This window comes from Nannobrachium achirus (assembly GCF_963921795.1).
Source record: "Nannobrachium achirus genome assembly, chromosome: 1".
Taxonomy (NCBI): Eukaryota; Metazoa; Chordata; class Actinopteri; order Myctophiformes; family Myctophidae; genus Nannobrachium; species Nannobrachium achirus.
This window is the reverse complement of record NC_137810.1, coordinates 58,127,371-58,143,607: the sequence shown is the minus strand read 5'-3', so window position 1 is coordinate 58,143,607 and position 16,237 is coordinate 58,127,371. Positions and strand designations below refer to the sequence as shown.

The following is a 16,237-nucleotide window of genomic DNA, read 5'->3' as shown; positions in this document are numbered from 1 at the left end:
ACGTCATTTATATGTTAAGAGATAATTGGGTAAATGTATCAGGATGCCAATATTATTAGTTATTCGTTATTTCTGATTCAGATACTGCCTTTTTTCATATGAGCATTATTGTATGCCATCTTCCCTGGTAGACATCTTTAGTCATCAGTACAAATTCTCTAGTCTATTGGAAAACAAACCCATTTCCAAATCACAAATCCACAGATGCCAGACTCACTCATGGGCTCAGAGAATGGAACAATAAATGTTGCTCTGTCAAAAAGCCATTTAAAACTCAACTTCAAGTTAACGTCAATATAGGAGAGAGTTTTGCTGTTGAATGAAATGCAAAGTGATCAAAAACGTCAGTCAAAGAACATTTAGAATTTCCTCTTTTGTGAACAAAAGTGCTCTCAGTATCTTGCCGTTGCCGGAGCCCTCATTCAATGCCACTTTAACTATGCTTCCACCTCTTGGTTTTCCAACACCTCAATGTTACTAAAAATCCCACCAGTGTGAAGTGAGCGGTGGTGCTGATGATGATGATGATGATGATGATGATGATAATGACGATGATGACGATGACGACGATGACGATGATGATGATGATAGACCCACATGATGCGGCTTTGTGTGTACGACCATGTGTTTTTCCAAGGGTTTTTCCATTGATTGATTGATTGATTGATTGAAGACTTTATTAGAAGTTTGCATAGAAAAAGGTACAGTTTCATGACAGTACAGTTCACTGGTACAAGGTCAACTAAAAGGAGATCCTAGAAAGCACTTGGCCTTTTTTTTTTTTAAACATATTTTATTCAAAGAGACAGGATTAGGTTACAAGGATAGAAAAATACAAATAGAACACCTCTTTGTTTTTATGTTTTCTCCCATCCACCCCTCCCTCCCCCCAGCACTTGGCTTATTTACACAGGAAACCACTTAAGCATCTCATATAATATTGAATGACAGACGGATAGAACACAGTACTATGCAGGGCATGGATAGCCAGAAAAAAGAAGAAGAAAGAAAACAGTGCATATACAGTAGATATTTACAATATAAGGGTCAGGGGGAGTGGCTGCTGGCTGCGAGTTTGACCCTTTAATGGCATCAAATACTGATATTTGACCATCCCATCTTATCACCCCCTCCCCCAGTGGTGTAGTGTAGGGGGGGGGGGGGGGGGGCAAAGCACAGCATAGAGTCTGACTCGCTGTCACAGTCAGAGTGGGCCCAGATGACCAAAAAGAAGTGAGCGTCAGAATTTGTTACCGACTTTCAGCTCATCCAGTTGCATCCATTAGGCAATATGCAATTCTTCTCGAGTCAAAAATGTCCCCTGCATTCACTTTCTCTGTTTGATTATAGTACAGCAACGCGTAGCCAGAAAGTTCAGAAAAGATTTTATCTGTTTAAAATAGCACATTCGGGCTTTGACCTTTTTTGTGTTTTGTGTTTCCGGTTTGAACAGGAGGCTGCGCTGTGCCAGGAATTACATCCACATTCAACTCTTCATCACTTTCATCTTGAAGTCTGTGGGGGTTTTCATTAAGGATGCCACACTGTTCTCCAACGAAGACATTGATCACTGCACCCTCTCCACTGTAAGCTGGAGGAAAAGTGGCTTTTAGTTATTTCCTTACATTTCTTCTTTTTTTTTTTTACTTACTCTTACTTACCTTCGATGTCGGGCAGAAACCTTCATTCTCCATTTTTCATACTTTTCACAGGTTAATGCCCTATTTTGTACTTTGGTACATAAAAGTAGCAAAAATAGCCTCCAAGCTCACAACATGTCGGTGAGCTTGCAGATATTCTATTTTCTCTATAAATTGTTTTTGAGAATAAAAACTGCCTGTAGTGACATGTCCAAAATAGGGCATAAGTGGTTAAGACTTTAGGTTGTGTGAGCTTGTGACAAAATAATGACAGCATTCGATCTATTGGAGCACAGGTTCTTTTTTCATCGTTTTCTGAAAAGTAACAGTTTTGGACATTTGGGGTTTCCGCCCGACAGTGACGTTATGCTCTCCACTCAAATCTTGTCGCTGTCCTCTCAAACAATTACCCTTCATATTATCTTTTGCTGCATCTCTATTGTTGTCTCTCAGACAGCAATATTGATTGTTAATCACTCTCTCTCTCTCTCTCTCTCTCTCTCTCTCTCTCTCTCTCTCTCTCTCTCTCTCTCTCTCTCTCTCTCTCTCTGACGATATAGGCCAGTCAATCTGAGGTTTGACCCAGAAGAAATTGCAATAGTAATGGTTCAAGGTTTTTTATGATCCTTAGGGTCATCTAATATAGAGCTCTGCCTTGGCTCTGACGCAAGTTCGTTTCTCTCCGGCAGAACCTCTGACGGAGGTCTGTTATGTTAAGACTCTTCAATGCCTAACCCGTACTATCCCTTCCGGTATAGTTCTCTACTGGGGTCTATCGAGATTGCTGTGCTTAGCTTAGTTATTGCTATGCCTAGCTCAGTGTTTCTTCCTGCGTTCAACTGGAGCCGTTGGAATCTGCCCCAGATCTAAATGAGAAGCTGGTTTATATGCGTTTCGGTGACGTCATATTGATGACGTCACTCTGACCCGTATGCCGTTCAATCCTGGTTGCCATTGACTCCGGTCTAACAAATGGCTACTGTCTATGACGGTAGTCCCATATGACATGATGGAATGGACTATCTCCATATATAGTGTTCTCCACATCTCCATGTTAGGCCAAACAGGTTCGCCCCATATCTCCATGTATAGGCCTAAATGCCCGACGTTGAGCTTGGCAACTAAACGTTCTTAACACAGCCGCCCCCATATTTACTTTAGAAAATATGTTAAATTCTAAGAACGTTTTGAGTTCCGGTTTGATACAGGAACGCGTAAGCGCCACACTTCTGGAATCCTGTGCATCGACTTAAAGTCGGATCCAGGCCTGACAACGTTATCTGGCCGCCCCATTACAGCTTTATTTGTTGCGCTTCCGCTCCATGCTTGATGATTTCCACCTGGCCGCCCGTGTTGGACTGAAGCATCCTGCCGTCCCATGAAGGGTCTTGCCACCTCATGAAACGTTTGCCGCCCCTTGGGGGTACTGTCCGGTGTCCCTGAGTCTTGATGTCTGCAACATCTTGCTAAGTTGAGAATGTCTTTGGTCTTGATCAACACTGTAGACTCCGTCCGTCACTGCCCATGCGCTCAACATCACCTTGCGCTGCCTGCAAAGCCTGCAAAAGGCTCAGATCTTCCTCTCCCAACCGAACTCAATCAAAACCTGCTAGCATCGAGCCTGTATCTCTGGCTAGATGAACGTGGGTGCTTCCTCTATTGATCATTCTCTTCCCTTGAGGTTTGTCCCCTGATTGGATAGTGAATGCATCCTATACTCCTCATTCTCTTCCCTTGAGGTCCATCCCATGGTTGGATGGTAATTCATAAGGCTTCCCTCTTGTGATAATGAAATGCCACCAGGTAAAAGTTGCCACAAAAACTGTTGATAAGGTCTGGGTCTTCTTCTTGTGTATCATCGTCCTTGATGATTGGTTGACATCGTTTTATTTCACAATGTTTCTTGTTGCTTAGGGAAGCTGTCGTTTCCCCTTGCTGACGTCAGCTTCTGGGTGATCATACATTTTTCAATTGTTCTCCATCTTTGACAATTGCTCTCCATCTTTATTCCATCCTCTTTACCAACGGACAATTCTTCTCCATCTTTGTTCCGTCCTTCCTGCCAACAGGGTAGGGCCGAAGCCCTTTACGCCTGTACTGAGATGCTCTCCGTTGTATCTGTACATTCCTCCGTTGTATCTGTACATTTGCCGCCCCACAGATTTCCTTCTAGGAAATATGTAAAGGTATCCAGGGCACAGCACCTTCAGTGGTGAGTCTAACTATCCAGAGGAGTTTGGTCGTTGATCAACCAGTCAGGTCCGTCCACACTCCGTTACAGATCGAGCACAATTGGGTGCATTGCTTTATCAAGTTAATTGCTGGCTGACGGGTATTGTAACTTCTATGAGCTCTTGGGGTCAGCCTGTGGCTTTGTGTGGCTAAACTGTGGCTCTGTGGAGACTTGCCTTCCAGCTTCCTGATCTATTACACCTGTCCATGGTCACCTCACCACCCTCAATCGACCCCCCCAGTTGGGGTCTCACCTCCAGCGTATCCAACATCTCTGGCTTCGCCTATAGCGTCCTCGCCTCTCAAGTCTGCAGTGTCCTCGCTGATTGTCTGCAACCCTACATGCAGCATCTGTAGCATAGCCTCCAGCATCGGCAGTATCGCCTCCAGCATCAGCAGTATCCCTGCCATCGCCTCCACAACATGGGGCATTCCTGGTGTCTCAGCCAGAGGACACCTCGTCCTTCCTTCCTGTTTGTCCACCAGACAAGGCCTCATCTTTCTATCCTGTTCGTCCACCAGTCTCTCCGCCCAGGCCATCTGCCTGACAATGCCTCTGATGGGGCCGCCCCGTCTGGGACTCCTCATCTTGTCTTGCTGTCCTGGCTGTCTGCCTAACAATGCCTCTGCTGTGGCCGCCCCGTCTGGGCCTCCTGGCCGCCTGCTTAACGTCACTGGCTTAGCCCTGGTGCTGCATCCAGGCTGTTCACCTGGCAACACAGCTGCTGCTTCATCCCAACATCCAGGCCGCCCTTCTGGCGTCTTCCACTCAGCCCAGTACATCATCCGGGCCGTCCTCCTGATTTGCCAGTCTTTCCCTCATCCTGGTCTCTGGGCCGTCTACCCAATGTTGCCAGTTGTGCCTCATTACACCCTCCAGGCCGTCTGTCTGGGGTCGGTCCATGTTTCAAGACAGTTTGTTCCTAGTTATTTGCCTTGCTCTCTCCTAGTAGGCTTGCAACACTCTAGGTACCTCCTCTCCATGTCCCGATCTCCATCTGAACAGGATCCCTCACAATTCACATCTCCATTCTTTGATCTAAAGGTAGCCTTGTGCAGTCGTCGCAGGAAGTCTTATCTCCAATATTCCCTGATCCACCCTGGAGCTTGCTGGATCCGAGGCTGCCAAGTCAGTACAATCAGTCCACGCGGGTGGGCAGCTCAGTGTGGACCATGTGGGTTGCTGGTCCCTTGTTGGCCCCTTGGTGGGCTCCACCTCGGAAACTTGTCCGCCAGTCTGCACGTCCCTCACGCTTCAACCACCCTGTGACATCCAGAGGTGCTGGAACTCAGGGTCCCCTCAATATCCTCAGCCAACACTGAACAATGTGACCTCCACCTCAATCCCTGGAGTCAGGAGAGGTGATGTTGGTCCCCATCCCGTCTCCTGGCAACATCCTTGATGGTAGTAACAATAAGCCTATTGCCTGTCTCCTTGCCGTCTGATCTGACCGGCTTGTGGTTGTGGCCTCTTTGCCTGTGTCTCCTTACCATCCTTTCATCTCTGTGAGTATCTGTGGAGAAAGAGCTAGTCTAGATCGGGTTAGTGTTAGAATGGTACCCTTGCACCAGTCCATCCTCGCCACCTTGGGCTGTTGGTTGCGTCCCCTGTCCATCAGGGTGTTTGCTTGAATGGTACCCTTATTCGTCAGGGCTGTGTCTCTTAGACAAATCCCTTGAATGGCGCCCAAATAGACCGTCAGGGCTGGCCCAAATATAACTTCAGGGCCGGATCTGGTTTGATGGTGCCCAAATATACCGTCAGGGCTGGCCCAAATATACCTTCAGGGCCGGATCTGGTTTGATGGTGCCCAAATATACCGTCAGGGCCGGATCTGGTTTGGTGGTATCTCCGAGGCTGGCTGGCTGGAATGGAACTTACACATAAACAAACCAACAACCATGACAACCATCACTGACCTTAAACCCAACATATTAACCATCAGTTATTCACATTATTCCCATCATCTGTTCCAGCTGTCTATGTCCAACATACTCACATCTTTCCACCACTCCTCTCTTCTCTCACGTCCTCTTCCTTAGCACTTGTCGCCACATCTCAACCTCTTCCTTCCTCCTTCTGTTTTTCTCATCCATCACCGCCTCGTCTGTCTTCTCCGCTCCCGGGTCCAGCGACACCTCCATACCCACAACCTGTCGATGGTAGGTGCTTCATCCGAGAGGCTGACCGTCGCAGCTGAGGGTCTGGAGCCTCTACTCGGATGCTTGGTCTTACTGCTGGATTTAGGCATTGTGTCCTCAGATAGCTCTGCGATCCCTTACTCTGACACCATAATATAGAGCTCTGCCTTGGCTCTGACGCAAGTTCGTTTCTCTCCGGCAGAACCTCTGACGGAGGTCTGTTAAGACTCTTCAATGCCTAACCCGTACTATCCCTTCGGGTATAGTTCTCTACTGGGGTCTATCGAGATTGCTGTGCTTAGCTTAGTTATTGCTATGCCTAGCTCAGTGCTTCTTCCTGTGTTCAACTGGAGCCGTTGGAATCTGCCCCAGATCTAAATGAGAAGCTGGTTTATATGCGTTTTGGTGACGTCATATTGATGACGTCACTCTGACCCGTATGCCGTTCAATCCTGGTTGCCATTGACTCCGGTCTAACAAATGGCTACTGTCTATGACGGTAGTCCCATATGACATGATGGAATGGACTATCTCCATATATAGTGTTCTCCACATCTCCATGTTAGGCCAAACAGGTTCGCCCCATATCTCCATGTATAGGCCTAAATGCCCGACGTTGAGCTTGGCAACTAAACGTTCTTAACACATCTAAAAAACATGTTAAAAGTTTCCCATTATATTCTTAGTGGATCAAGGTAAATTCAGGGGGTTCAAGCTTGGGTTCCTTCACTTACTATACAGGAAAAAAGACCCCCCCCCCCCAAAAAAAAAAATCTTCTTTTAGCATGTGAGGGGTCTAACTATATGGGTTGTTCATGATTCTGAATCCATTGCAAGCATTTGTTTTGCACGAAAAACATTCCTCTGGCTAAAGACCCACAAAACTGTGAAAAGTGATGACTCTTCACTAAACCATAGTTTTGTGGGTCCGTTTTTAGCCAGAGGAATGTTTTTTTGTGCAAAACAAATGTTGCAATGGATTCAGAATCATGAAAAATCCCTAGTTAGACCCCTCACATGCTAAAAGAAGATTCTTTGCGGGGGGGGGGGGACCCAAACTTGAACCCCCTGAATTTACCTTGATCCACTGAGAATATAATGGATATAATGGATGACCCTAAGGATCATAAAAAACCCTAACCCCTTTTCTAGCTTAGATTGACTGGCCCAATACCTTTTTATTTGTACAAACCTCTTTGATACCCTGTCTGACTGTGTCTCTCTTCCCCTTTTGTGTCCCTCTCCTTCTGTCCAGTTTGCCTGTAAGGCCTCTGTGGTCCTCTTACACTACTTTGTGATGACTAATTTCTTCTGGCTCATGGTGGAGGCGCTCTACCTCAATTCCCTGCTCCTCTCCTCCTTCTACCACAGCCGCCGCTGTCTGTGGGCCTTTGGCCTCCTGGGCTGGGGTGAGAACGCAGTGGCGTCAGTTCAGAAAAAGATAAGGTATGGCAACATGACTGGTGTGACACCAGTCATGTTGCCATACCTTAGCAACAGGCATGATACATTTATTTTAAGAAGTGCATTCTATTTTTTTCCCCCAAAAAAAGTCTTTGGTTTCTTGGGCTGGATATGGCAGTCTGGAACAGTTGTTCAAGTGCAGCTAAACTTGACATAATATAGTAAACGTGCCACAATTAAAAAATAATGCATTGCACCTGTGCAGCTGACCTGCGGAACCTGGGAATATACTATTCTGTCAAGATGGGGAGAATACAAGTGTGTAGAATATATAATTATAATACCTTGTTAAATTTTGCATTTGTAGTTATTTTAATGTAATTTAACAACATAATAACCAGCACAGAATAGACAATGAGACATTCATGGATTTATATTTTAAAGTAACTTATTTTATTTCCCCCCCTTGGCCCAGGGTATGGCAGCTGTATACCCCTGCCATACCCAATTGAAGCCTCTGGTGAGAACGTGGACTGGCTAGTTTCTCTGAATTCTCTCTCTCTCTCGGAAAGGAAAAATAAAACATGAATCATATGGTGCTTTTTTGTCGCATTACTTTGAAAGCTTAAGGAAATTGAGGTCTTGGACTTGGCTTTATCTCGGTGTACAAAATGTAATGGAATTTTATTTGCGGCTCCTGTTGAAAATGATTTTCACAGAGTAGGATGTTAAGGCACAAGGGACAGACAACCAGCCATCTGCCAACATCTTCAGTTTATTATTTCCACATGTCCCGACAACTCTCGAGCTAGAGTGGAATAAACTATAATTACTGTACAAATTGGGTTTAACTTTGACTGCCCCATGGCAATTCATAAACTAAATTAGGATCATAATTTGAGTATCCACAACTTTCCAACATCCCATCGTGCATTGCGCAGAATGTGCAGGCAGCTTCCGGCGCCGCAGCCGAGAGTGATCTACAAGCTCACAACGGTTGCATCTGCGACGCGACGTGAGCTTGTATGTCTGCTGTTAACCGGAAGTGTCTCGCAAATTATGCTACAGTAAATTCTCATGGAAACAGGTGGATAAAAATAGAAGGGAAACAAATTCTCATGTTTGTTTCATAGAGATTTGTGTTTGTACTTAAAATTGTATTTATTAATTGTGCTCAAAAGGGCAATTTGGCTTGTAACTTGCATTGATTAGAATTTCTCTCATGTTAAACTCATGTTTCATGTTTTGTCTATAGGTGTACCTGTTGTCTTCATTGTGCTGTGGATGGTATTTAGGATGTACTTTGAGGACACTGAGTAAGTAATTTGCTATTATGTTACATTTCTTTGCATGATGATACAGGCAAATACTTAAAGTGGACCTTTGTCGTGTGAGATTGCATTCTGTCAATGTGAGATAGAAGAGATCCAGTAGAACTAAAAGACAAGTCATTTCATGTTTGCTCAGGTGTTGCTCTCTGAAAATATCAGATCTACAAGTTCACCTTGTAGATCGGCTATTTTCAGCATGCAACCTAGTTAAGTGTAAAATCAGGCATTACGACACCATCAAGGCCAAAATACATTTTAGTCAACAAATTCAACTGTAGATTTAGTCTAGATTTAGTCGCCTAAAATCTTATGACATTTAGTCGACTAAAAATAGACTAAATCTAAAACTTTTCAGATGACTAAAATATGACAAAAAACTAAATGAAATTGTATTAAAAAGACAATGACTAAAACTGTATAAAATTTTGCTGTCAAAAGGTTTGTTAGCAGCTGTTCTCACCACAGTTCAACTTATATTTAGAAATCCCCAGATGTATCGGTATAGGTGGCGATCTCTCGTCTCTGGCAACGCAAGATTAATTGTGAGAAGGACATATGAAAATCTGACTTACTTTTCCCAGTGTGCTCTATCTATGTAGAGAAAATTGCTGCTAGCCTACGCAAACCTAATCGAAATGTTGCGTAGGCTGGCAGCGATTTCCAGCACGAGCTCTCAACCCCTAGAACTCATTGGGAAGTGTTATTGTTAGATTTGCACAGTATTTGTTAGACAAGCTCCTACAGTATGTATAAAGTATCCATGTTGCTTTTCTTCTCATTCCTTCCTGTCCTCTTCCCATGCAGATGTTGGGACGTCAATGAGGACTCACCCTATTGGTGGATCATCAAAGGACCTATCGTGGTCTCTATAGGGGTAGTCTCTACACACAATTCAATTCAAAGGGCTTTATTGGCATGAGAAAACATACGTTTACATTGGCAAAGCAGAACTGTACACAATACAATACAATACAATACAATACAATACAATACAATACAATACAATACTAGTAAGACACCTGAGGGTGGAATGCAACCTCAGGGTGACATGCGACCTCGCCCTAAAGGGCGAGGTTGCGCCAATTCTTGACCATCTGGCCAACCACAGCGTTTCTCTGACGATTCTAGTTGTTGTCATTCTGGGGGGAGTTTGTTCATGTTTTTGTGAGGGTATCAACCCTAGGAGACACGGGGAGAACATGCAAACTCCACACAGAAAGGCCCTATCGCAACCCCACCTAGGGTGTGAGCGATAGGGCCTAAACATGGAGATGTGGAGAACACTATATATGGAGATAATCCAGTCCATCATGTCATATGGGACTACCGTCATAGACAGTAGCCATTGTTAGGCCGGAGTCAATGGCTGTCTGTCTGACTGTCTGTACAGGAAGTGATGTCACATGACATACTTCTTATGCCCATATATGAGTCATTCTGTACCAGATCTCCATGTTTAGGCCAAACAGGTTCGCTCCATTTCTCCATGTATAGGTCCAAATGCCCAACGTTGAGCTTGACAAGGAGGATACCGCACATTGTACCTCATCCACCCTTTCTTCTCTCTCCTTTTGGTATCTTTATCCTCCTCCTCCTTTTTTTCTTTTTTATTCTTCTCTTTTTTTCACAGCCGCCCCCATATTTACTTTAGAAAATATATATTAAATTCTAAGAACGTTTCGAGTACCAGTTTGATACAAGAGCGAATAAGCGCTACACTTCTGGAATCCTGTGCGTCGATTTAAAGTCGGATCCAGGCCTAATAACTTTATCTAGCCGCCCCGTTGCCACCTCCTTGTTACACTTTCTTTTCTGAGACACATTGTACCTCATCCACCCTTTCTTCTCTCTCCTTTTGGTATCTTTATCCTCCTCCTCCTTTTTTTTCTTTTTTATTCTTCTCTTTTTTTGTCTTTCTTAGTCTTGTGTATCCTTCTCTTTTGGCTACTGTCTATGACGGTAGTCCCATATGACATGATGACTATCTCCATATATAGTGTTATCCACATTTTGTGTAGCCACGCCCCGTATAGGAAGTGATGTCACAACTCGCTGACATCACACTGACATCACTCCCGTACAGAAGGAAGGTTACAGAAGGAAGGTTACGGAAGGAAGGAAGGAAGGAAGGAAGGAAGGAAGGAAGGAAGGAAGGAAGGAAGGAAGGAAGAAAGAAAGGAAGGTCACTCAAGCGACACGGTTTTTCAGGGTATATGCGACCTTCGGTCGCAACAATACAATACAATACAATCGGAACAAAATATGTACAGGTGAAAAGAGTGTAACAGTTTTCACGCATCAAGGTTATGTGCAGGCAGAGCAGGGATATATACCGGTAGCCTACAATGGTTTTTAAGGTGGTTGGGTTCCATTTGATATCCTTCTCTTATCACAGCAGCTCACAAATCTTGCTGCAGTGTTTGCACATTGTTTTACTTCACCCAGCAGGTATGGGAGTTTTTCATCATTGGTCATGTTTTCTAACTCTCCTTGGGTGGTTATGATCTGTGGGAAGTATGTGTCTCTGATGTCTTGGTACAGTGGACAGGCGGTTAGGAAGTGTAGCTCAGTTTCCACTTCATTTTGTGTGCAGTGGGTGCAAAGTCTGTTTAACTCATAGGGAGCCAGGTATGCCTATGACGTCCTTTCTCGATTGCAAGATTGTGCTCACTGAGACTGAGATTGTACCTAGTCAAGATTTTTCTTTGTTTTGGGTCGGTCACCTTGCTCAGGTATTCTGCCACAATGTATTCTCTGTTTAGGGCCAAATAGCATTCTAGTTTGCTCTGCTTTTGGGTTGCTTCTCTCCAATGTGTCAGGTAGCTTTCTTTCTGCCGTTTTATAATTTGGTTTGGTCCAATGACACACTCACACAGTTTTCAAACTCTTCTGTCATACATTCTGTGCGATGTGCTACATATTTTACAGCTTACATTTCCGGCATTTTGGGGTGTAGTTTACAGACTCTGTAGGTGGACAACCCCCCCCCCCCCCCCCCCATGTATTAGGAGGGCAGAATGCTTCACCATAACCATGGGCTGCTCACAAAAGCCAGAGTAGATGTTAAAATGACCCCAAACATGTTTGAGAGAAATATCCCTTATAACTGCTTCTGAAAGGCGCTTTTTGAGAAGTGTATTTATGATTAGAGAAGTTGACGTCCTCATAGCTTTTAGGTTGATTGTTATGCATTGAGACCCGCAATTCCAAAACCTACTTTTTTCCTTTTTTGTTTCTCTTTTTTTTTCTCCATCCATTACCCACTCGGCTGTGCTTTTTGTTATTCTGAATTTCAGCCTTGCAAAGTACGAATAATATATTTCTTATGGCACTTTGAAGCCTGATTTATGCTTTGGGGGAAAAGGTGCTGTGTCACATAGAAGCATAAACTATCCTTAACCACTCAGGCCGTATTTTATGCTTTCAGAGATTTTCAAAAAAACTCCCCCAAAGAATGGTATCCACAAGTTTCCCCGGGGGTTTACTGGAGACTATCAGGACCAAACTTCCGGGTTTAACAGCAGACATACAAGCTCACGTCGTGTCGCAGATGCAACCCGTTGTGAGCTTGTAAATCGGCGGCGGAACCTCGATGCAGACGTTTGCGCAATGCACTATGGGGCGTAGGAAACTCGTGGATAGAATTTAGAAATTTACTTTGAATACGTTCGCCTGACATGCCGTGCCTATAGAAATACCAGGTTGAAAGGTGTTAGGTGTCTGTATAGAAAAATCTCAACTTTTTCTACTCTCTGTTTTTCTATTACTCTTCTTTATTCCATCTCATCGCTGTCAGGTGGACACCAGGAAAAAAAGAACCTGTGTTCCAATTCATCCAATGTTATTATTTAGTCACAAGCATGAGTGTTGCTTCACAATCATGCTTACAATGCTTATAAAACCTGCAGCCGCTAGACCACCTTCGCTTTCAGTTTGAAAAAAACAAACAAAAAACAAACAACGGTAGCAAAAACTTAGATATCTATCTTGTACTGAGTAGACAAGTAGTGGGTATTTTTGTGACTTTAGCATGTCACTCTTTTATGACAAAGTTGTCGGGTGGAAACCAAAACTGTTCGTTTTGTGTTTATCATTTTAAAAGCGATTTAAAATAGTGAAAATAGCCAATCTACAAGCACACAACGCCTCGCGTGAGGCATTGTGTGCTTGTAGATCGGCTATTTTCACTAGTTTTGTGCGACAGTCTTGTGCTAATGAAGCAGGTCTTTACTTTACGAAAAAAAAAAACATTCAAATTTGAAAGTTGGAGATACAAGGTTTCTGCCCGACTGTGACGGTATCATTGTCTATCAACAGGTCAATTTCATGCTCTTCATGAACATCATTAGGATTCTCATTCAGAAGCTCAACCCCCGTCTCATCCAGTTCAATAACTCTGCTCAGTACAGGTAATCAATTACTGCTTATTTATGTATATTTTGCTATGAAAATGTTGCCAGGTTCCTGGCCATGTTTGCCAGGAACAAGATTTGTGTCGTTAAAATGCCACTTTTTTCAAAAAGTGTCAACACTATCTGAAAATAGCAGATCTACCGCTACTCATTTTGCTGGGGACCCCCTGCTACCATTTCATGGACCCCTAGGGGTCCCTGGGCCCCATATGTTGAGTGGCAGTGTGTTAGAGCAGTGGTTCCCAAACCTTTTAGCTCGAGACCCAAAAAGAGAAATTAGACGTTTGCCCGGGACCCAAACTAATGAAAATAGCAGATCTACAAGCTCACAACGCATCGTTTCGCTGCTTAATCATTTGTTTTCTAATTTATGGAAATTATTTCTTCATGAAATTACTGAAAGGATCATTGAATCTGTTTTCAATTCATGAAAGATTTAACTTTTATGGGAATGTTTTTTGAAAAGGTTTTGAAATAGTAATAATAATAAAAAAAAAAAAAATTTAGGCATAAAGGGACCCATAAGAATTGCTCCGTGACCCACAAATGGGTCCCGATCCAGTGTTTGGGAAACAGTGTGTTAGAGCAGGGGTTTTCAAAGTGGGTGACGGGGCACCCTGGGGTGCCGCGACGGCAGTCCAGGGGTGCTACGAGATCATTTGATAATATTTGGAATTTATTTGGACACTTGAAAAAATATTTAGTATCATTTTAACTGACTGAAAAAGTTATTTTCAGTCAGTTCTTACCAAAATGGCTCTCAACGTTTTCCTCGCAACATTAACATAATCACTAAAATATCATCACTGTCGAGCAGAAACCTTGTATCTCCAAGTTTCAAATGTGTGCGTCTTTTGGTAAAGCAAAGCCCTGCTTCATCATACAAGACTGTCGCACAAAACTAGTGAAAACAGACGATCTACAAGCACACAACGCCTCACGATGCGAGGCGTTGTGTGCTTGTAGATCGGCTGTTTTCACTAGTTAGTACATTTTATAGATGATAAATACAAAACGAACGGTTTTGGACATACAAGGTTTCCACCCGACAACGACGATATGCTATAAATAGGTGCTGGGAGTGAAAATTATAATGTAGGGGTCCCACGGATTAAAAAAATATTTATGGGGTGCCCTGAGACAAAAAAGTTTGGGAACCCCTGTGTTAGAGGAACACACAGATTGAATGCCCTCAGGGCTACATTGGGTATAACTTGGTTGTTAGTTTGTTCAGCATGCATGAGACCAAACGGGACCAATGATTAGCCAGTCTGACCGTCTCCACAGCACTTCACATCATCAAGGAGCTTATGACAAGAATCCCTTATTGGAATAGACTCTCCTAATTGACTCTGTGCCCGGACTGCCCTCAGCAACCACATGCATAATTCACAGCTTATTAACAGACGTGCCAAATAAGTTAACTCGAGTGGACGTGTCACTTAATTCCATTTCTTGGATTAATTAGAATCTCCATAACTTAAAAAAGACATTTCACCTGTACACAAACACACGCACGCACGCACGCACGCACGCACGCACGCACGCACGCACACACACACACACACACACACACACACACACACACACACACACACACACACACACACACACACATGCACACGCAGAGCCTGAAGCAGCTTCAAGTGTTCCTCTCTACTCTAGATTCTACAGAATAATGCATGCATGCGCACAAGCCACCCATTAGATTGAGACGGCGATTAATGTGTGGAAATATGTTACGCAACAACAATGCGCTAATGAGATGTAAACACCTTTGTTCCTCGTTCTCTCTGTCTCTCGCGCTTTCCCTCTCTGCTGCCTCCCCTCCGTCACTTCCCCCTCTCTGCTTCTCTCCGCCAACGGTGGAAGAAGATGTTGAGTAAAAGCCACAATGTAAAAATAAAAAAGTATATAAAAGTCCTGTATTCAACATTTGAGTAAAGGTGCAAAGGTATTGCAAAAGTATTGACTACAAGTATTGCACGTTGTGAGCTTGTAAATCAGCTATTTTCGTATGAAATAGGACTTAAAAAGTTAATGTTTTTATGTTTTGTATTTAACCTACAAAAGTCACTTGTAACTCAAGTTTTCAAATAACTGTAGTAATGGAGTAAAAAGTACAATATTTACTTCTGAGATCTAGTGGAGTAAGTATAAACTAAAAGTACCACAAAATTGTACTTACAGTAAGTACCCTACCTGGCAGAATGTACTTATAGTTACTCTCTAACACTGCTCTCTTTCATCTTGCTCCTTTCTGTCTCTCCATTTTCTTTCCCTTGTCCCTTTGTCCTTTCGCACCTGATACATATCATCCCTTGGGATAGGTCTGTTATCACCGTTGTCATGCCTTAGCCAAGGCTCAGTGGTCTGACTACCAGCTCCCAGGAGCTGGGAGACCCGTTATCAGCCTTGGTCTTGTCATTGCAATGCGCATGCGGCAACACACGTTCAGAGGAGAAATAAAAGAAGCCCTACTCACGCTGTGATTCGAGACTACCAGGTTGGGAACTCTAGCCATGCGCTCTTACTGAGGACGCTACTGAGACAGAGGCACCACCCCCAACATTTTTGCTTTAGGGTTAGGTTTAGGAATAGTTTTACTGTTAGGGTTAGGTTTTGGGTTAGGTTTAGGCATAGTTTTACTGAGGTTAGGGTAGGCATAGTATTTTTCACTGCCGCGCGGTTCGTGCGGTTACCGAGTTATGTGCCGTTTAAAGTTAAAACCAAGCTAAAAAAAAAAAAAAAAGTCAGCCAGCTGCCTGGTTAGCACACCCAGTAGCGAGGGTTGGCAGGTAATCCAACGTCCCGGTTTCGATTCTCGCTGAGGGAACGACCAGTACATTATTCCTCTGAACGTGTTGTGTGTTAGCACATGCGCATTGCAATGACAAGACCAAGGGTGATAACGGAGCTACCAGCTCCTGGGAGCAAGTAGTCAGACTACTGAGCCTTGTAGTCCATGGGCCATACGAGATGTCGGTATCCAAAAGGTGGCAAAGGTTACCATGCATTTTTGAAAAGCTCTATAACTGTAGACTATATTTTGGTATGATAACCCTTTCTGAGACAC

General features: G+C 43.7%; 1 protein-coding gene across 1 annotated transcript in view; it reads left to right on the top strand.

Annotated features, from left to right (window-relative positions):
- Positions 1-16,237, top strand: part of ghrhrl (growth hormone releasing hormone receptor, like) — a gene marked incomplete at both ends in the record, with an annotated part of 50,229 nt that overhangs the window by 26,350 nt on the left and 7,642 nt on the right. The window contains 5 exons of the mRNA XM_080730454.1: positions 1,454-1,586; positions 7,270-7,423; positions 8,674-8,734; positions 9,554-9,623; positions 13,067-13,158. Of these exons, the coding sequence (XP_080586580.1) occupies positions 1,454-1,586; positions 7,270-7,423; positions 8,674-8,734; positions 9,554-9,623; positions 13,067-13,158 (510 nt within the window). The remainder of the gene's footprint in view (positions 1-1,453; positions 1,587-7,269; positions 7,424-8,673; positions 8,735-9,553; positions 9,624-13,066; positions 13,159-16,237) is intronic.